This window comes from Lipophrys pholis (assembly GCF_963383615.2).
Source record: "Lipophrys pholis genome assembly, chromosome: 11".
Classification (NCBI taxonomy): domain Eukaryota; kingdom Metazoa; phylum Chordata; class Actinopteri; order Blenniiformes; family Blenniidae; genus Lipophrys; species Lipophrys pholis.
In genome coordinates, this window is record NC_137631.1 from 11,143,047 (window position 1) to 11,166,241 (window position 23,195).

General features: G+C 40.4%; 1 protein-coding gene across 1 annotated transcript in view; it reads left to right on the forward strand.

The window, feature by feature from the left end:
• The window catches only part of shisal1b (shisa like 1b), a 45,114-nt gene extending 27,384 nt beyond the window's left edge, over positions 1–17,730 (forward strand). The window contains exons 3-5 of the mRNA XM_080475067.1: positions 242–455; positions 5,700–6,002; positions 14,544–17,730. Coding sequence (XP_080331193.1) covers positions 242–455; positions 5,700–6,002; position 14,544 — 518 coding nt within the window. The 3' untranslated portion in view covers positions 14,545–17,730. The remainder of the gene's footprint in view (positions 1–241; positions 456–5,699; positions 6,003–14,543) is intronic.
• The last annotated feature ends 5,465 nt before the right edge of the window (positions 17,731–23,195 follow it).

Here is a 23,195-nt window from a genome sequence, read left to right on the forward strand (position 1 = left end):
TTGAGAGCTTTTCTCCATCAATAATTCTAATGAGGGGTTGTCATTATTTAAAACGGGGAGACAAACACATATTCTGCCTCAAAGGTCATCATCTGCATTTCAATTGAACACGGTCTCCTGAATGCTACACTGACAGCAGCTGTTTCTGTGTGTGTGTGCGTGTGTGTGTGTGTGTGTGTGTGTGTGTGCGTGCACGTGTATACGTGTGTGTGTGTGTGTGTGTGTGTCTTCAACACTACAGCTCTCTCTGCTCATTACCGAGTGTGTGAACCCTACTCCGATCACAAAGGGCGGTACCACTTTGGCTTTCACTGCCCGCGCCTCTCAGACAACAAGACCTACATGTTCTGCTGTCATCACAACAACACGGCCTTCAAGTACTGCTGCAACGAGACCGAGTTCCAGCTGGTCATGCAGGTCAACCTCACCACCACCTCAGATGGATATGCACACAAGTGAGTATTGCTGTCAAGTCAGAAAATAATGCACTGTAAAGCAATTACAATTACAAAACAACTGCAGTTGCTGAAGTATTAATCTTGAGTAATTGCTGACGCTGTTATCTTCGCAGTTGCTGTATCACTATATTTCTGTTGAAGGAAAGAGGAGGACCTCGATAAACCCTGGACTAACTCAGTCTGCACTAGTTTTTTAGCAAAACAAGGTTCAGAAAGTGGGGAGTTCCAGCTGCAGCGAGTTCAGTCTTCAAGCTATGACCAGGAAAGTCATTAAGCTGAAGACTCGTACTGTTCTCGGTCATAACAAAATGACCTAGAAACTCCTCAGAGAGTATAAATGACAGCCAAGGCTGCTACTTAAAGTTATGTTTTAAAAAAGCTTCAATCTATATTCAGTCTACATTTCGATCAGAATGCACACGATGACGGGTGTGAACAGGTCACTATATGGGCCACGCAGGCGCAGATTCAGGGCCAGGAGAAGTCAGTGTTTTCTTGTTAATCACATATATTAGTATTTTTGAGGAGTATTGATGTTTTGATAAGGTACATCTGCTATTGATTTCACACTTTGTTACCATATCAAAGCTACTTAATGTTATTATTTTATTTCACCCCCCCCCCCAAAAAGCTAGAATTTATGAATCCAAGTGATAAATTCAAATTTTATCACATTATATATATAGATTCCTGCAGCGAGCCAGTATAAAATATATACTGGACTTTCCATTGCCTGTGGCTTTATATGAGCGTTTGACAAAGCTCCTCAGCTGTGCTTTGTTTTACTTTCTCCTGCATCTCATTTGGGTGGTAAACTAGTCGTTGAGTCTTCAATTGTTGATTCCGTTTTTGACTTACTTTTCCGACAAGCCTGTTAAGCTGAAGCAAAGGTCTGAAGAAAGCCCTCAGAGGCATCTTGAGACAAATCTTTCAAGTGGTTAATTTCACAGAGTGTACGTTTTGAATTTGAACAGGTCACTGCAGTTCAAATATTCAGTTATTCATCTTTGTGTCTGTACTATCTATAACAGTGTCTTTTAAAGTACCACTGTGGTCAAACTGCACGCCACACACCCATCTGCATCACTTCATTACTCTTCACACCTACCTTGACCAAAGTTTCCTGTCAAATGTCTCCCTTTCATCCAAAGTTTTTTAAATGCTTTCTCTGTTCAATCTTCAAATTTCTGAAGAAAAGTGACATAAGCATGACTTGCAGGTTTCATTACTGCCCCTTCTGTAGCTAAATTGCATCACTCTTGCACATATTTTATAGTTGTAACGAATACAAAGGGACTTTTTCCAGTTCATGAAAATATTTCATGTACCCAACATACACTGAGGTTAAACTAAAAAATCAAGAGATGTTTGACATAAACCCTGAACATATAAGGAAGGATTCAAAGAATAAATGTATTCAAGTGTTCAAAATGTATTAATATTTTCATAATTCTAAAAGTCTAATGTTCCCAAGAGGTGGAAAAGTGAGTTTTCTTTTTGGGTCTTTGAACTTGTTCAGTTATCTGCGGATCAGTGACAAGTACCTGTCAAAAGAGTATTATTCTCTATCAATTTTTTTATTAAATTTTTTTCCAAAGAATTTTTTTTACTTCCTTTGAAATGGAGTTGATGCCTGTTGACATCCTTCACCTGCAGGGATTCACTAATTCTGAAGCCAAGAGAAATGCAAATAATGGCTTCAATGTGACAGCATGTGTAAATCACACGTTAAAAAAAAATAAAACAAGTTTAGCCATTTTTAGTTCAAATACGTAGTCACTTCATTCTCTGACATTGTTTCGCAGCCCATTTAACAGATGACGAGTCATTATGTCACGTGCCTCTATGATGGCAAAACTAAAATCTATGATGGGATTCTTGAAATATGCAACTAAAACATCAGAGGCATTTGCTTGGATCGTTTCAGTCTGCACACTCACAGGCTGGCAGTATCGCCCTCATTGACATAGTTTGCCTTTTGCTCAGAAGGTTTGCTGACACTGATCTAGACCTACAGAGGCATTCAGGGCCACCACAGAGCAAAACAGATACTAGAAGCAGCTGTGGGATGCCTCCACATGAAAGCACACTGAGGTAGAAGTTAAATGCTGCCTATTATTTGATACTCCGATGGCCTGAACTGCCTCGCAGTACAGATATGAATTTTATGTAAGGGTCACAGTGCCATGCAGGGCTTCTTAATGATAACCTACTGTGCACAAGCAAAGATATGACAGTGTGTCGCTGAGGACACACAAACCTGAAGACACACTCGGAGCCTGCAAGATTGGCGCGTTTATTAAATTGGGGAAAGGGGAGAAAAATGATCCTCTTGTTCTGTGAGCGCTCTCAGCGGGAGGTTTGGGTGACAAAGCCACTACTCTCTGTACTAATGCCCCCCCCAGCATGCTACTGTCTTAGACGGTTCACACTGCCCTGCAGCAGGTCATGATATTTCATTTTTAGTGTCAGATGGCCTGTTGAGCCACTCTTTCATCTCAACTCGAAGGCCGATGGGAGTGCGGGTTTGATATTTACCGCACTGGCAAGAGAACTCAAACTGGTCGTAACTCTACTATCGTCTCCCACCGCACGACTAAAATGGTATTCTAGTCCCGGGATTTATCGCGGCTCAAAGTTAAACAGTCTCACTTGATTTGTAGCAAGTGGTCCTCCGTGTGTAAGGTTAAACAGTAGCTGGAAACAGGTGAGACGGAAATGGATAAAGGGATTGTCTGACAATGTTGGAAAAAAAAAGTAAAAAGAAAGGTTAAAAGCTTTGACAAATAATCAATTAGGACACCTTTCTCCCTCCAAGAAATCAATGTAAAATATTGAAAATCGTTTGCTTTAGTGGTGTGGTCAGGATCAATTCCCCTGTTAATCGTGCACATGTTCCGCTTACAGAAATACAGTCTCACATTGAAAAGCCCATTGTGTTATAACAAAGACGCAAAACTAGATAAGAGCTCTGTGTGCCTGACGCAGATGTGGGAGAAGGTAAACACGGTTATCGGCATGTTCACGTCCTGTACAGTTGTTTGTCGTGCTCATTCGAGTGACTTAGTTGTTTTATACACTGGCATGCAAGTAATTAAAACTCGATAACAGTTCTTTAAAAAGTAATGGATGGCTTCTCACTCATGAAGTTCAAGAGAGAAAAATATCCTGCTACTTTGCTCAGTTGTGGCGATAGAAGTAAAAATATATTTGATGGTTTTATTTATGCTGAGCATGAGCTCAAAGGGGTCTGGTATGAATGCAGGTGTAAATATGTTGTTTCTGGTATTAGGACACATCAAATGAACGAGATAATTTAATCTGTGGCCACAAGATAGTAACTCGTTCCTTTGCATTATACTTCTTCACCAATGTCGCCTCTATCCCAGTCTTATTTGCTGTTATGGACGCTTTGAGACGAAATGATGCAGACCACATTAGATATTGGTGTTGTATAACTAAACCATATGAATTACGGACATGTTAAACTCATCTTGGTCTAAAAAGAGAGGATATAAATCTCGGCAACTCCGAATCATGGAGCCCTTCTTTACCATAAATGAATGAGCTTAGGGCTTATTTTTCCACATTTTGGCATTACATTGTGAATTTCTGCACCTTTCGCTTTATTTCTGGATGTGTCTGAATCAAATGCTTCAACATGGAGGAATGGAGGTACAGAATGATAGAACGCTGCTCTACAGCCGTTTCCAATGGCAACCTACGTAAACACACGCTGATCAACAACAACAAAAGTTCCCTTTCACATGAAGCGCCGTTAAACGACACATTTTATGGCAAAAAAAAATCCAAGCTTTCTTTTACAGTAGTACGTAGGTTGTTTTGTAGTTGCTGTTGAACCAAAAGTATCTGTGGGGTAGAAAATAGTGGCCATCGCTACAATATGACTCGAGGGAATTCATTTGTGGCCACAAGTTAAACAATCTCATTCCCTCGCGTTATTATTTTTTTCCTCTCTATGGCCACTCTCTACGGCTCCGTAGAATCTTGATATTCGTGGAAGATTTTATTTGGCAGCCAAAAATATGCGCCACAAAAAACCAGAATGTCACGCCCATTTAGGAACCTTTTTCACATAACGAATGTCAGAAATGTACCAGCAATGCTGAGAAAATTATACTCATAATAGCGCTTGCTTATGTGTAAACCCTGCATAAGTTGGAAGTCAATAGGTGGTGCATATATGTAATTTTAGTCTGACACTGATTCATGAACTAATGACAATGAGAGAAAGGCGTAACAAAAAAACCTGAGATAAACGATTAGTGAGACGCTGCTCCTACAGTTAGCGTTAGGTTTAAAAAACATACAACCACTGAGATAAACGCTTTGGCTCATGTCCGAGCTGTTTTCATGTAGTCTCATTTGTTAAATTCATATTCTCATTGTGAAATGAGACCAGCACGTTGCTGGTGGCGTTACTATAGAACACGTTGTTCAATAAGTATCTCTGGAGCTGATTCATTTCAAGACTGAAGTGGATTTACATCATTTACCAAAATACTAAGTGTATGTTATGGTAGAACAAAAGATGTTTCCCGTCTGGATTTGCTTCAACACCAGATATAGTTCTACTTTGAGGTAAAATGTGTCATGTCATTTTTATCTATTTGTGTGATGTTTTCCCGTCTGAAACCTTCAGTTCCAATTCAAGCAGGGACATCAACCTCAGAGATGATTTAACGTGTCTGATTTTCCTCTCCTCTCATATTCCTCAGGAAGCTATCTCTGCTCATTCACCTTGTTATGCTTCATGGATGTGGGCGGACTCAAACAAAGTTCAAATGAGCCCCACATGAATCCAGCTGCATCATGTAGAACATGAAGAGAATTTTTGAGAGGTGCAAAGTAAGAGCAGATTTTCTTTAAAAGGACGACGTAGGAGCCTAAATGAGGGGGACTGAAAAGTCTCTTGTGCTAATGAAATTTTTTGTCCATTTCAAGAGGCAGTGTTTAAGAGACTGCAAATGTGAACAGATGGAGGGTTTTCAACATACTTATTCATTTAAACAGTTCCCAACGAGGGAGGATTTTGTGAACGTTTTGGTTTTGCCTCATGAACAGCAAATATTCACACCTGGCAGTACCATCGCAGCTTTTAGGATCCGAGGGCCCAGCTTTAACGGCATTTGGACGGAAGCTGTGAGCATGTGAAGCTTGTTTGTCGTCACCCCTCTCAGACGACTCTGAGTTAACACTCTCAGTCTGTCTCTTCTGCAGCAATTACACAGCCCTGGTCGGCGTGTGGATCTATGGCTTCTTCGTCATGGTGCTGCTGGCCCTGGACTTTCTCTACTACTCAGCCATAAATTACGAGCTGTGCCGGATCTACCTGGAGAAATGGGGCTTGGGAGGACGTTGGCTGAAGAAGGCTCGGAGTCAGTGGCACAGGTCCATGCCGGAGGAGAATGAAACTCAGGCTCAAGCCCAGCCCATGGTCCCCAGCCACTACCAGCCCAGACACAGCCTCCGAGGGGAGAGCCACAGCCCAACGCTCCTGCCCTACAACACATCCACCGCATGGTAAGTCCCTGCCTCACAAAAAAAAACCCTGCTCTCTGCATTTTGGTACAAATGTCTACTGCAAAAGGTCAAAAATCCGCAAGTTTCCATTCAGAATGTCAGGAGTCTCTCCGGTGTAATCGAGCACTGAGAACTTTTTAATATATACTTTTAATTAGGGTCAAAATGGATAAATCTTAATGATAACAGTGCTATGTGAGCAGCTGAAAAACTTGGACTGAAAATAATTAAAGTGACAACCTTTTTGCCTGCTTCAACAAAGGTGATATGCAGAATATCTGCATGACGTATAAAACTTGGGAAAGAAATCTGCTGTGCAGTGTGGAATATTTGGAATACATAATGATAAAGAGGGTTTTTCCACTTGTTTCTATGTTTTTAACAATGTTTTTGCTAAATGAGCAGAAAAGTGAGTGTTTTAATGTTTGTCACCTACTATAGGTCAGAACATTAACTTTTATATATTCACATAATCATTATATTGTCATCAGCATCAGTCACTGAATTAAATGTTTATTGCAGATTCTTTGCACTGTAAATAATTGGAAAGTTTACATTATTTAATTAAATGATTCATAAAATTACATTGGATAAATGTTTCAAAAATACAATCATTATATATTGTATGTCTATTAAATGTAAAGTTTCACTGTTTGAATTCATTTATGGGAATAATTTTTTATTACATTTATTATTGTGGCATTTTAAACTCTTCTAGTCATGCAATCTTTGGGAGGAAATTACATTGTCAATATAAATACAAGATACCAGCATCAGTTTTACTATATTATATTCATCATTAATAAAATATTCTCTTTCAGGGAAATTAATTAAAGCTTAATTCACACTGTTTGATGGATATTGTAAAATCTGATTTATTTACAGTGCAGAGACTCCTGCAGCTCTTTGGAAAACAATCAATGAAACAGATGCTGAGGCGAAAATATCAAAAGTCTCCTGAAACACATGTTTCTTTTCCTCCCTTTTCAGCAATTTTTCCTTTGTTTGTTCAGATTTTATCTTTGGACTCAGTGTTTTGTCAGAGCAACATGGCAGAGAAACCGTGAGTCAAGAAGGACAAATTACGGCATTTTTAGCATACTTTTTCCAAGCCAGCGGGGAGGAAACTCAAACATGAGGCTCCCTTCTTCCTAGAGATCCTTGTTAGGCGTGCAGTGCGAACACTAAGATATAGACAGTGGACACACATTGTGGTATTTGCTTCAAAGTCAAAGCAGCTCACTGAGTAACAGAATTTATCAGTGCTTTATGAATTCCACCCATAATTTTCTGCAAAGCATCTGATCTGTATTTTTCTTTCATCTCAAAATAGCTGCTCCCTGACTCTCAACGCCAACCTTTTTCTTCTTAACAGAAACTTTATTGTGCAGAATTTTTCTTGGTCTTAAGTCTGACCATCTCATTAGAGAGCTGTCATTAATGAATAGAGAGGAGCGGGATAATGTGAGAGCTCCACTGCCCGCCTGGGGCCTCTATCTCATATTTAACCTGAGTGAATAGACACAGGGTCGCATTAAAAACCATTCATGGAGTTTCTGTGGCAAAACACCATCTGCTATCCCATCAGTTTATCTTTTTATTACCTCGGAGAGCAGTCGCAGTAGTCTCAAGGTGCGCAAGGCTGCATGTGACTGTTGTTAACACATAAGGGATAATTTATGACGCCGGCAGGGAGCTACAACTCCTCGTAGCTACCGGGTACTTTTCTTCTACTGCCAGACATTGTTCAGACTTTTATGATATAGCTACACAGAGCACAGCCTGAACAAACGTACATTTTTGTGTAGTCAATTTTTCATTCAGTTCTCCGTCTCAGCCGCCGTGCGCCCTATCAGTCTGACTGAGGCTCCGACTCCTCCTCGAGGTAGACGTCTCTCTTGGGTCATGATAATTTAATGTAGGCAGAGTTTTGACAAATGACTCCGAGAAGCAGTGTGGACTGTGGGAGCCATAGATAGACGAGCTGGGATGCTGCAGAGGGATCCTGGGGCCGCTCTGCTGGTGAAAATGTGGTTAACTAAGACTGGACATATCTACGGAGCCTCCTCATTAGACATGAAGTCAGTTCAGTGTGATAGGAGTCATCAATCCTGCACTGGCTATGGTGACCTTCATTGGCTATGTGCTCACTTTAAGCCAGGAAACCCTTGAATAAAAGGTGTTTGGAGCGGTGGCAAAATGCTTGTTGATAAACTGGAACTGGAAAATGATCGCAGGCTCAGTTTGAGGTAGATGAAGAATAATGGGAATTGCAGCAGGATGAAAGAGTAGAATGGTATGGTCACGTTCAACATCTTGTTCTATTAAAAGAATTGACAGTTTTTGATAAACATGACTGCATTAAACAAGGGCTAAAAATATTCTTGCATAATCACTCACGTTAGTTTAAAAACAAGTGACCGATGCTGTGAACTAAAATCAATCACATGCAGTTTCTGGGGCAATACGAGAATAGCTTGTTTACAGTTTCACACAGTGAAGGAATTCTCAGCTTCTAGATGCATCTAATGCTTACACTTTATTCAATGCGTGAAGTTACCACAATGGGTGATACTGTATGGATACCACAGTTGCCTGTTGCCCACACAGTGCGTCATCAGATGGCCCGTGTTTGATTTGCGGGGGTACAGATCTTCATCCCCAGAGAGCATTCTGGGTAATGGCTCAGAAAACCGGGGCCGCTTAGTTGAACATCTGTCGGCCAAATGTAAACAAACAAAGTCGGGGTCAGGTCCCACAACTGGCGCAGCAGGAATCTAAAAACAACCCGATTTCACAGCAGTTTAGGAATCCAGCACAAATGGTTACCAGTTTAGCGCAGCAATCCTGACAACAAGTCAACGTATCAAAGAGCAGCTCCTGGTTCAGTGTGTGGGAATGCTGTTTTCCATATCGCTCCATGAACAGGCCTGTATTTACTGCTGCAGATCTGCTGGGGGTTCAGCGTGGGCGGCTCGAGAAACTGTTATTACTTTCTCTCCATAGATGCACTTTATTAAAATATCCTATTGGCGTATTCACTCCAGTGTGAACACGTAAAAAGGAAACCCAACTGTCTCATTCTTCACCAAAGGAAGTGCGATCCAGAGAAACACAACAGCTACGCCCCTTCTGATGGCATACCTTATCTTCCCTTGATAGGAGGGATGCACTGTTTCTTTGCCAGCAGGGAACTGCCAGCAGAAGGGAGTTTAGTCGCAGAGTAATGTGGCACCTGATGGCAGCAACAACACAGTCAATGATATATAAGACACTATTTCAAAAACTAACACCTCAGAGGCAATTTTGTGTGCCACCAGTTTGACTGATCTTCCCGGGAGCACAACTCAAATATCTGAGATGAAAAAGCTCAGCTCATAACATTTACTTGCATCCCAGGTGGTATTTCTGTGTTTGTTCAACTCATTTGCGAAACAAAAAAAAGGTAGAGGAAAAAAAATATTCCCGAATTATGTGCATTTGAAACAAATGTAAGCACATAAATATTAAGTTTTTCTCTTTTACATTTACTGTCACAGTAACTAAAAATCCATCAGCTATAATGAGCAGACCGCGCAGTCGGAGCACAGCTCAGCTTAATTTTAACACCCACTTTGTGCAGTTGCAACTAAGAGGCAAAAGAACTGAACTATAGAAATGGGTGCCGCTGGGTAGCAGTCCAACCAATTTCATCAAATTTATTGAATCAAAGAGACTAAAGTATCACTTTATTTCAGGATTATTGTCTTAGCTTGAGGAAAGGCTCTTTCCAAAGTTGAGGGTTTGTGTGGATCATACTGATGTGATATCGATCAATGGGATTGACTTTCTCATCTAGCTCTCAGTGTATTGTCGAAGTACCCCTGCTGGTTTAAAATCTGTTCACATTGCCACTCCTGGCTCAAGCTGGATGGTGTAAATGAAGGGGCACTTGAACTCCTCTGAACAGGGATCCAGCAGTACAAAAGTCGCTGCACAGGGGTATCGTGTTACTCCTGCGGAAAAAGTACTTTGGCACCGCTTGTCTTCGCGGGGCTCTAATGCAGGTCTTTAAACGGCACTAAACATGACTGTTCCTGGAAGTTTCTGCTCAGATGCTCGACAGCATTACAGTCCAACTCGGTTGTCCATCCGTGGCTATGCAGACATAAAAGCCTTGGCCCAGCTCCCAGTTTGTACTCACCCACTTTGCCCACTCTCCACATTTTACAATTAGTGGTGCCGCAAACGCATCATAACTATCATGGTTTGGGTATCCTGAGAGGAAGAATATTTAATGGAGCTGGGTGTGAGCACCTCCTATACCACAACTAATATTACATTCCTTGTGTAGTAGTTCGTTGGGTGTGACATCCCCGCTCAGAACTGCTGCTGTCATTTCAGTCTTGCTTTTACTGCATATATTGAATACATTTAGTTTTTCGTGAGTCAGTGTTGATCAACACTTACCGTGCTGCTTTGCTCAGTTGTGGTGGTAGACATAAAAGTATATTTGATGGTTTTATGCATCATGATCACCAGCTCGAAGAGTGCTGGTATAAATACAGGCGAAGTTATGTTGTTTACAGTGTTAGGCAAAATCAGATGAACTATTACCTGAGTACACTTACTAGTTTGAAAAGCAATAGAGAAACTTTAAACTGACAGTAAGCGAACAGCTACTTTTGTTTTACCCAGTAAGGCTTGGACTAAACATTTGAAATTAAGAATAGAAATACAACATGAAATACAAGGACATCAGGAAACATGAGGGATTACCAAACATGAAAACAGCACAGCAAACAAAACAAAAATACCAGCACCATGACATTACCGTGTTGCGGTGACGCATTAGCTAATAGGGTTGTGTTGATTGGCGATCCAAACACGTGTTAATGATTAGAGGGGTGAACGGAGATCTTTTCTTTCCCCTTGGTAAGAGAAAGACTGAAAACAACACACTTTCATTGCGTTTTGGCTAATACTTTAGACAACAATGGCATTATGAGTCACTTAGTAACTTTTTCTGAATCATGTATTGCAATCATTATCAAAAATACTCTCTGGATGGGAAATGTTTCTGAAACAAAAATTATGCTGTTTCCATCCGATCATTGTCGCGCAAACAGCAGGTCTGCCACCAGTTAAAAATCCAAAATATCTATTATCTGATCCCAAAAAAGCCATCCAATTCTATCAAATAAGCAATGACTGGCTCATCATGTTCAGCTGATACTACATCAGTTTGCTGAAGGAATTTCCTCTAAAATGTGGTTCTTAGCGGTTCTGATTTATTGAAACTGAATTTATTTTCATTCAAGTGAAAACGTTTTGTTTTTGCATTTTTGTTTCAGAAAAGTTTTGCATTTACATGGCAACATTTTTGAAAACGAGGCCCGTTTAAACGGATACAGCAGAAAGGCTGAAAATTATGTTTTTCATGTTGTGCCACTCGTGGGTGCTGTTGGTTTTTGTAATTAAACTACACACTCGTGCACCCAGACAACAATACTCTATAAACATTAACAATGGCGAGTACACTGACTTTCATATGAACAGATGATGAAGTTGTATTGCTATTACAGGTGACTCTCAACAATAAAACGACCAAGGGTAGGGCCTTAACTGCTGAAGATATCAACCTGCCTCCAGTCTTTCATGTTGTTGTCAGAAGGACTGAGTTAGCTCAGATTTAATGAGCCAGTCAACATAAATCATAACAAAAGTTTGGGCTAATTCTATAGCTAACAGCTGGCTCGGTGAGCAGAACAAAGGGAGACAGCAGCTCTGTAGCTGTTTTCATGTATTCATGGGCAGCAACACAATACTCCCCAAAGTACTGGATTTTCAGTAACACATTTGTTATTCCCAAACACTGTTGATACATCAACTGGCACCAACTTACAATTGTGGCTCATGCCAGCGTCGACCCTCCCACTCACTCCAGGCTGGGAGCTTATTGGACCGGTTGAGCCAAGCCTTGGGTAAATCGGGTCCGCGTGAGGTGACATCTGTCACGACGTTCGGCGTATATCTGACTCACCAGCCATCGTAACACTGCCTCTTCCAGTCAGCCATCGGTGACTCAGCGCTACCACCCAGTCTAGTAAATGCTGTCTCCATTAGTGACTTAGTCTATCCGTTCCTTCACTTTGGTCATAGGTAACCATTGCTAACGCCCGCACTTAAACACCGGCTGTGCTGTCTGTTGAGGAAATAACATATGGTCAGCCAGCCTTAGTAGCAAGATTTCACATCTTTTCTTTCTTTGTTTTTTTTTCTTTTTTTTTTTCTTTGTTCTTGTCAGAGTGTGATCAAAGCCAAGCTCTGTCTCCTCCATATTCACATCCATCTTTGAACTCAGTGGTCGGTTTTCTGTGGTAATAATAGAATTGCACATTATGAAATTATTCCTGGCCTGTCTGTCCGCAGACGGACACGCCAAGACCTTGTCCAATTAAAGCAAGGCCCTCCATGTGGTGCTGGTTAATTAACATCATAGATGCTACAAAGGGAGCCAGACACAGAGTTCTGCCAAAGGGAAGGAGTAGGGGAACAGGTTTAGCTCTTTGAAAGTTGTAGAATGACTACCGGTGCTGCCAAAAGCAAGTGGGATCGACGCACCTTTTTTGTATTTATTCTTGTACGGTGTGTGTGATCTTTTATTGGATGTGCAGTCACACATTTAGTTTGTATTTCAGTCATTTTCTCTTGAGTGCATTACAATATCCTTTAAGTCCTAAAAGCACTCTGTGTCACTCTGCTCATAAAACAACGAGCTTCCCTTCAAGAAAACGGGGTAAATCATCAATAGGGTAAAGCAAGTAGATGTTTTTTATTCTCTTATTACAACACAGTTGTATTATTTTGGACAGTACAGATGGTGGATGTGATTCATAGATCCATGGTGGGCTTCGAGTCTTCACAAGAATTACTGACTTGTAAAATATTCCTGTAAATCCGATTGCTTTTTATACAGCAAAGCTGCCTCATTTTATTAGTTTTTGTGTTTTTTGAGCTGATTTTGAAGCCAATGTGGTTATATAAAGTTCAATGCAGACCGTGATAAAAAAGGTTGCAATCTGAGACCGTTTCAGCAATGAAACTAAAAGCCCTGTCTATGTTCAATAAAATCTAGGCGATTTTTCTCCTAACAATTTCTGTGGCAACTTAGTGGAATTTGATGATGCATGCATCTTCTCTATGCATCTTTATTGTGGGCTACAAACCACCTTTTCAATGAGATTAAGGCATATCTGTATTTCTTTTCTACCTGCCCTGTTTGTGTGCGCTCTTTAAATTGTGTCTGTAATAATGAGACCTGTTCTCTACAGTGCCTTTGTTATCAAAGACTTCTACCTCATAGACCTTCTGCATGCTTCTGTAGGTTTATTCAATTATTCTAATATGCATTATTAAGCTTCGTCACGATAAAAGTCAGCCCTTTGTGAAGGTGAAATCATTACACGCGCCGTGATCTTTCTCTAGGCATACATCAAATTTTGGTTGACAACCTTTGACCCCTTTCCAGTCAGTACTTCTAACTAGTATTGTGTGTATTTCACAGTGGAATCGATTGAAGTCAATTGTCCAGATAGTTTATTCACAAGGATATTCTCAATATGCTGCTGTGCATGAATGATGAATGATGTCAAATGACCATTAGTTGAAGTATTTCATCTTGTCCATGGTTCATGTCATCTGTTTTTTGGTATTCTTGTTCAGTGTTTAGAAAACTGGACACCAAACTCAGCTTTCAGGAAAGACGTGTGTATTTGTACACATGTTTATTTCTGCAAAACATAGACGTGTTGGTGCTATGATTGAATGCTTTACTCTTTTTTAAATGCAACTGATGAGGTTAGTGTAAGGATTATCAATAGGACCAAGGTGACACATAAATCTGCCCGGTATAGTTTTGAGGCCTACAGCTCACCACTGATTGCTTTGACTGTCCGTGTATATTTATATTACCATGAAGATACAAAATGGTAACATCTACCGGTAAAAAAGAATCTAGCATAATTTTGTTTGAAGAATATTTGCAACGTTTCCAGAGATATACAGTTCAACAAACTAAATCAGAGCTCCTTATCATCTGAATCCAAAAACAATACTGTAAGAGACATCGGTTAAACTAAAATAGGAAAAACTCAGTATGCACAAAAATAAAACAATTACTCCAGGAGAAAGAAAGCACAATAATCTTGATGTCTTACTTTTAGCCAAAGGACTTGTGAAAATATGAAGCACAATATCTCCACGAAAAAGAAAATAATGCCACATCTATTATAAAATCATCACTTGTGTTAGCTTTTCTTATTTCGAACACATCTTTAATAACAGAACTTGGTCTTTTGAAGAAACAAAACTAATTATCAGATATTGGTTATGGTGTTTTAGAGCACAACGCTCGAAAAGGTTTTTTTTTTTCAATAAAGTGTGCAAATCACTGAAGATGAATTTATAGATTCTATAGATGTTTATATCATCATCACATTTTTGTATTGTTCAAATAGTGACTTTATGATATGTCTGTCTTGTTTTTCTCCTCCTGAACAGAAAGATGCCGTGGACAAACAGAAGAGTAGCAACACCTTGTTTCCTTACAATGGTACAGAGGAGATGTCCCACAGCCGCCCCTCTCTGGACTACAGACACAGCTCCACTGGTGGGCCAGCCATACTGTAGTAGTTAGATGCGACTACTGCCCCTCTCTAATGAGCACAAATCACCCATGGACCACAGGAGCAGCCCTGCAATGGGCTCAGCAACGGCTTGGAAGAAACCCGGAGGACTGCAATGCCGCTGCCCCAGCAGAGGAGAGACAGATACATCCACCTGCTCACAGGGTGAAGTCGGCCACAAAGATGGCTGGTGGAGCGTCCCAAACAAATTTGAGCTGAACGGGTTTAAACTCCACTCGCAAGTGAGAAGGCTTGCCTGTTAAAGAATTAAAAAAAAATAAAAATCTTTCTAGATATAAAATGTTTATTACACTGCTGTGTCACTTTGTGTTCAGTAGCAGTTAGACACAGTTGTGGGTTATCTATTTGGTGATTTATTTATGTGAACTAGTCGGAGAAATATATGAGTGGCTAACATTCTGAATATGTGCTGGCTTAGGTTGATGCTGAGCATCTCACTTAGAGTAGAGTGTTTTTGTTTCCTACTGAGACCAGACACAATGTCTCTGCAGCCATGTTGAAAAACTTGTATGAAATGTTTTAGGTTTCCGTTCCACGAAACTCGGTATTTCTTTCATTGTGTCAGACGAGGACAAAACGCTGTTCAGTTGAGCTGCTGTAAGGTCTGAAGGTTTGACGTGAGGTCATCAGACATTCTCTCTCTTCACCCAAAACATCAATGGGGATCAGGGACGCTTTCACAATAAAGAAAACGGAGATAACAAACTTATTTATACCCTTACTTTTAGATATATTGCGTGGATGTTTGCTCCACATCCTCACCAGTGACATGTCTGACCTTCCTTAATACTCGAGCTGCCTGGAATCAGCTCCATTAGCAATACGATGCAAATGAATATCCATTAGTTCCTTTATAAGGACCACTTTATATCCCACATTGGTAGTCAACAATTGTGAGCGATTAGCCATAATAGAAAACGTTTAAAGAACAAGAAATCCATTAAAATCCTCTTCACTGTCAGCAATAATGTACAGTAGCTTCATCAGAGGGATGACACGGTCTGTAAAAGCCAGACTGACTGGCCATGTGAGCAGTGGTGATTACCCACTGAGGAATATTACGCTTGCATTCAGTAAGGAGAAGTCAATAACAGAGATAATGACATGATTTCCCAGATTTCCAAAGATTTTATGTGTCATCTTTGTAAGAAGAGAACTGTCAAATACATGAGACAATTTTCACTCTAAAATTCAAACTGATGATCACTCTGAAGTCAATGCTTATTTATTCAGGAATGAAAACTGCCCATAATGATCTTCAGCAGATCAGGTGTTTACACTGTTTGTTGTAGTCAGCCAAACACCACTGAGCGTGAAATCTCATTAAAATCTGCCAGTTTGAATAAACCAAATACTCAAAAGGACAACTAAGACATTATAAAGAGTAGAACTAGAAGCACACCTAAAGATTAACTTCGTTTTGATGCTTTGTCTGTGATTTGTTGGTAGAGTGCTATTAAAACTAAGACAAAGAAAAGCAGCAGTCTTTATTTTTTGGAGCCTGAAAAACACTAAAGCAAAACAATAAAACAGATTAACCGGGTGGTTGAAGAGTAATTCTTTGTTCATAGACTATTAGATAAAGTAACTATTCCTGTTCTGCAGTTGAGATAAACTGAATCCGCTCTCGGCTAAATCTGAACCCAGCTGCTGAGTTACACTGACTCAGCAATCCATAAAGCTGCTGGTGCCAGCATGTGAAGACTGATGAGACGGCAGGCAGGTACAGAAGGAGGAGAAGGGAAGTGAGAAGGAAAGTCTCCCTAAAAGTCGTTCAATCTTCAACTGTTAATCTGGCAGCTGCTGTACAGGCACACGTGGGTGTATGTGGGTGAAATTTAACAGGAGATAGCAGGAATGGTTGGATTCTGGCCACAAACACCCTGATTAAACCCAAATGGGTGTAGACAGGAAGGAGTCAGCCACCAGGCTCCGGTCCTGCCTTCATATTACATCTTTATGTTTCATGAAGTTTTTAAGTGGAACATAAGAAGACTGTGGTCAAGTGCTGTAAAGTGCGTCCTGTCTGCGTCCTTCCCGGTTATCAGCAATAATATTCAAATTTGCTGAGTTGTTAGAGGAAGTTAATTCCCATTTCAATAGCTGAAGTTTAATTGCATGTGCGCCCCAGTAGACTCGCGCCATCACTTTCAGGGCCACAGAAACAGGATGTGTCCAAGTGAAATAATTGGCCTAGAGTTCAGCACTGCTTCAAAATTATGCTCACTTGCTCTCCCTCTCTGGCTGCCTCCTTATTCCCAGAGTGTGGAGAGCAGCAGCGGCAAACAGGGGGAAGAGATTTTTAACAGGTGCTGCAGGACAAAGAGGATTTAATTAGTCCCCCGTGCTGGATAAGAAGAAGAAAAGAGTGCTACGTTAGAGAACATGCTTTTCAGGGCTCCATGCTGTGCGTTTTGACCTGTGATCAAAGAAAAAAAGGTCTGTCCTTATCACCAATAACATAACACACAAGTCACACCCAGGGAGTTCATTGAAAAGCTTCACTTCTCCTCTGATGAGCGGTAGCAGGGTCAAAACTGAGACGTGTGTGGAGCCGTTCCCCTGTTTTGTTTTGTTTTTGTTTGTTTAGTTTTTTCAAAAATGTTACACAAGTTGGTTTTGTGATGTTTTCTGTTTTGTTGAAAGCAGTCTCGGCTCTGGCCTGATGTGATGTGGTACTGTAAATTGTATCAGCTCAACCCTCTTCCCATAATAAAAGAGATTAAACAAAAAAAAACACAATAAAAAAAAGATGGGAAGAAGGAAGCGCACATCCGTTTCAGTCCGTCCAGGTTGTCATGGTAACAGTTGCCTTACAGTTGAATACCCACTTGTACGCAGAAGCTTTGTAGTGGTTGATACCTCACTTTTTTTGGGTGTGGTGATGACAATAATGATGGTGATGATGGTGTGCACCGCGTTCTGTCTATGTATTTATTACTAGATAGAATGACCAGTACCGTTTTCAGTTGGGTTGTTATTGCACTTGTTGACTTTGTATTGTCACGACAGGGAGAAATAAAGTTTTATCTTTTCCAGTGTGTTTAAATTCCTGTGTCATGTGATCTGTAGAAACGGTGATTCATTTTATTTATTTTAAAGTCCAAGCCCTGAAAGCCTGAAACAGACGAAGGTTCATAAGAAGCAATCAGAAGTCTAAAGTAAAACAGAATGCATTCTGTTTCTAAAATGCTGTTTTTTTATTTATTTTTTTGTCACATTTGAAATCATTTGATTTGATTAGAATTTTTTTGGTTTAGTGTTTTTTCTCCTATTGGTGTCTCAGTGTAAAAACAATTATTCATGTAGTATATAGTATTGTTCTCACCACAATTCATGGAAAAGCCTATGTTCTCTAACCTGCAAGAACAACCAGCAGTAATAACATGCAGGGAGAAGCTGAAGGTCATCGGGCTGCCCTTTCCCAGTTTGATTCTTTTTTCAATTTAGAGAATAAAACATTAAAACAGACATTTTAGGAAGTTAATTTATTATGACGGATAAGAACTGAAATAATGAAATAAGCTTTAATGCAAAATTGTGAGTCGAACTGATTGCAACAGTTGCAGGCTATTAATAAGGATTTACCAAATTAGAAGCATGTGGCAAGGGTTAGGGTTACTGTCTTTGGATCTTTTGAAACTTTTCAACTTTTAAATTTTCAGCCAGTCCTGCTACTGCTGGTAAAAAGATTCCAGTGAAGGCATTAGGTCATATCTGGCACCACTAACATATATATGGGTAAGACTGTAGCTAATCAAAACTTGTTTGCCTGATGTTAGATTTTTATCCTCCAAATACTTGCCTGGAGGATCCAAAATATCTCATGAAGGAATAAGCCCGATTATGGGTTGCGTGAGGTCTGAGTGTTTTTGTAATTACAGGCTGATAATGTAGAAGTAGAGCTAGACGAGAACCCTATTGAAATGCCAGGAATTATTATTATTATTATTATTATTATTATTATAATCCTTTATTCTGCTACTGCGTTAACTGCTGTATTTTTGACGCCCTAAATGTGCTCGAACCTTGCTGAAAATTTTATTTGCACACATCAGGTGTGGCGGAAAAAGTTTGCGCGTGTGTCTGGCCAAATGGTCCCATACATTGTTTTCACATATGTAATATCGACTACAAGCAACATGTTTAACGCGTTTCACCTTTTCCAAGAAATTTGGGAGACATACGCAACAAGCAGGGCGTCCGAGGGAGTAAGTGCAAGAGACTGGAAATTTGGCCAGTGAATACAACAGACCTTCCTGATGAAAACACATTAAAATGTTACTCAAGAGTAAAAGGGCGTGGCCATGGCACTCCAATGAATAGCGCTCCAAAGGTTCAGCATGGAATAGGAAGTGATGTGTAACTCTGCTCTACATACCGCTATGTGCAATAATAATACACATGCTCAATCAATATGCCAATATCTTTTAACAAAGACAGCGTCACTTGGTGGCCTAAGGAAAGATCATGTTTTACAATTATATGTGTTATTATTAACTACTTGACCATATATACCCTTAAATGTGGTTTTGTGAGTGTAAAATATGTTGATGATGACTCACGGTAAAAATGTTGATGTTTCGTCAAAACTTTGAGATGTCAGTTCTGACTGAGACACAAGTCCTGCATTGAGCTGCAGGCCCACACTGGTGTCCCACTGAGAAATAACACACAGGGTCATTTACATAGTAACTGGCTTTGCTAACGGGATGAGGAGTGGGGAATCTCTGCCAACAGTGTAACAGAAATTAGAAATTTTTGTCAGTTTCATATAATATTGTTCGCCCACATTTCCATTGCACTGTGTCCAACATTCCAACATGGCGCATGCTGAGGTTACATTCTCCAGTCAAGCTCCAGTAAACAAACACTGAGTTTGAATATCTCGATCGTAGGTTGATCATATTTATTTCAGGAGTACCAAAACTAATTGAACTGCAGTCTTGAATTAGTTTGGCTCACAATTTCTTTTTGGCTGCATTAAAGCTTGACAGATTAATGTTTCATAAAAACCTACTAATTCACATCATTTTTATCTTTTGACTTTCACTGGTCCGCACTATTACATGACCTCATCTTCAAAGTTAGTATTTGCCGTTTGTTTGCCCAATGATTTTGCTATCCTAATTTTCCAAAATCCAATAATTGATCTCCTTTACGGACATAATAATCTTCTCCCCATACTCCCTCCTCTATCAGCCATTCGCTATTCACTACCTTTCTCGCTGTCTTCCATCTTCAAATGTGGTAAATAAAGACATGATGGTGCATTTTGTTTGATTTGACATAAACGTTACAATACCGCTCCAACGCAACTTGAGCACTTGGAGTATAAGTCTCTTCTGCAGGAACCCCCAGTCTGGAAACATTGATGGAAGGATTCAAAGCTGTTACAACATGTCTAACCTCTTGGCCACCACAACCTCGACTTATATTATTTCAGCTTATGCAGTCACACTGCACTTCACATGATTCCTCATAATCAGTCTGCACAATCATTCACACACACACCAATGGGAACAGTTGCCACGCAAGGTGCTTGCACCACATTGAAAGCAACTTAGGGTTCAGAATCTTGCTCAAAGACACTTCAATACTTGGGCATCAAACCTTTAACCTTCCGAGATGAACTACACTAACAACAGAGGTAAGCCCCAAGAGTTTAAGATTTCATTTGTCATGACTTTACAATGTTGCTATTGGAGTCGAAACACCAAACCTCTATTCAATAAACATTGTTTTTTTCTGTTCTGCCGACTGATCCCTCCACATTGAAATCTTTTCAAATAAAGACCTGCACAATCTACATCAAGCACTCCATAAAATGTGAAGAATACAAGGCTCTGGCTGTCATGACCAAATCACAGATTAGAGCTACTGTATGTATTGTTAATGCTTTCAAATGATAGAAAATCAGTTTAAACATTACCATGGAAATACGTCACGTACAGCAGTGATTTTCACAAACTGATTGATTGAAGTCCTGAAATGCAAAATGTCACCAAGTCCATGAGGGAGCAGGAGAGAGCTCATCACGTTTTAATTGTTGCGACCAGGACCAGCTCACATAGAGGCCTGGCTTTTTTCAGTCTGTCTTGTATTCTTGACAACCAAGTATTGCCCTCGATTAGACACAAGTTAGACAGTAAACTGGAGATTAAACACAGTCTAATCTACTTCTTACACTTTTTATTTCATGTTTTGAGCTTTTAAAGGTTGCAAAGACAGTATTTTTGGTTGAGGACAGCAGGGGTTCGACACACAGTCCACAGTTTTCAAGGTTTTTACCAACATAGCTCCAAGAAAAATGTAAAAGTTGTATGTCACTGACATATTCAGTTGTGTTTGATCCTTTTGAGACTTCAAAAGTTGTTGCTTTTCAAAGACAATCAATGGACTGCATGATGGCGCTGAAAGCCTCAAGGCAATGACCTTTTCAAGCTGGCAGAGTCACATCCAAAGCCAGCCAACATGGAAACATCATTAAAGCAATGAGTTGTTGGTGAAAACCAGAGGCACAAGACGGACAGCAGCAGACAATGTCAGAGCTCAACATCTTACTTCAAATCACACACCTGCTGCTCGCCTTCGACAGAGGCCAAGATGACTGAGGACTTTGTTACCTCACTGTCAAGGTCCATTTCGTCCTTCCTAATAAGCTCTGACATGTTCTTTTTATCTGACCCCTGTCTACATCTGTCAATCATCCTACGATTGTTTGGCTTGTCAAGCTGCCTTACCATTTTTTTTCTCCCTTTTGTTCCATACAACCTTTTACATTCTTCCTGTGTTCCGGTAACCAACGCTCATCCCATCAGCATATACGAAGGCTATTGCTTCAATCTATCACCATTTAAATACCATTGTCCGGATTTCCACATCCTGCTGTTATTGAGAAGCCGAGACACATCCTGCCAGCATTTATCTATTAAAACCCCATTAGGCCTTGCCTCTCCTATGCCATGTCTGCTCAGGCCGGATCATCTGTGGCATCGACGGCACATTAAGATCCATCCGGAACATATATTAACTCTACCATTCATGACTTCTTACAAAACCAGCTGTAGAGTGTTCAAGCTATTATGCCGCAGCAAATCACACCTAAGTGCAGCAAAATGACAGGAAAAGCAATACAGCAAGACTGACGTATACCATCTGGTCCTATTTGCATTTATTATGACGTCAATGTGCATTTTCAGCGCTAATTTGTGTTTTCGTTGTCAAGTCATTCACCGACTCAGTGTATCATCTGTCTTTAGTCAATGACTAAAGCCCACAGACAATATATCATCAGCAGATATCATACAATAATCAAGTTAGAAAAGCCTTCATATGTTCTTCTTAGGTAGACTTCATTACTTTTGTCAAAAAAAAACTAATCTCAGAGTTTCTGAGAGCAACTCAGACATGTACATCTCCATAGTTTCTCTCCCAGGACAGGACAACCTATAAAGACAACTGGAGGGCAGAGGGGCTCCTGGGAGGAGATCAACTGCACAGGCATAAGGACGTTGTGATTTCAAGGACAGCGCCTCGTGTTTACTAACATCTCACTGAGGTCATAATATATGGATGGGACTGAGGACAAGTCAGGGCTTTTTTGTGAAGGCGATGTGGTACTCTTGCAGTGGCAGGGTGAATTGAAGGCAGGAGGAATTGCAATTAGGTCTCCAACTGTAAATTTCACCTCGGGACAAGTTAAAATTGGAATTGTGCGAGCACTGCTGGGGTGCCCTCAAACTAGAGGTGACTAAGAAGAAATGATGCAAAACTAGATGTACAGTATTTATGATGGTTACTTCACAGGACCAGGCGCACTGGCTGGGAGGGGTGGGTGACTCGAACAAGGGGTTTTCCCATTCAGAGCCATAGCCTCCAGACCAGTGTGCAGGAGAAACACAGTGGGAGGCAAGATCGGAGTCAATACAATTTTCATCTGCACCAGAGTCAATCGGATCTTGAAGGAGCAGGGACTAATGCTGACAGCAGAGAGCGGCTTTGAGCTGCACACTGGGACGGGAATATGAGTAGATTTGGTTCACCAGGGTGCCCACTTCTACTGTTAGTGATTGTGTTCTAAGTGGTATTGGAGGTGCTGCATATGAAGTAAGACTGAAATCTCAGTGCCTAATTTGCCCCCGTGTCTCTCTCCACTAGTTGTATAATTTAACTGCCAAAGAGATCAGTGCATCCAGCTTATTTAATGTATCTTGCCTGGCTAACTCATCCTTGATCAGGACAATTAACCCTTTCAGAAATGCGAGGCCTCATTATTCCACCCAGTCTATGTTTTCTAAATGTGACTGAATATTCTATGCCTGGATGATCAAAACCTTTTCTCATTTCTGGTACAAAATTATTATAAGGTTGACTCAGAATGGGCTGATTTTCTTTAACAGTTGAAGCTCATTCCAAAGCTCTTTCTTGAAGCAAACCTACAGTGTGAGCTATTTTAGAGACATATGATAGGTTAGTGCAGGGTTGCTGCTCAAAAACTCAGGAC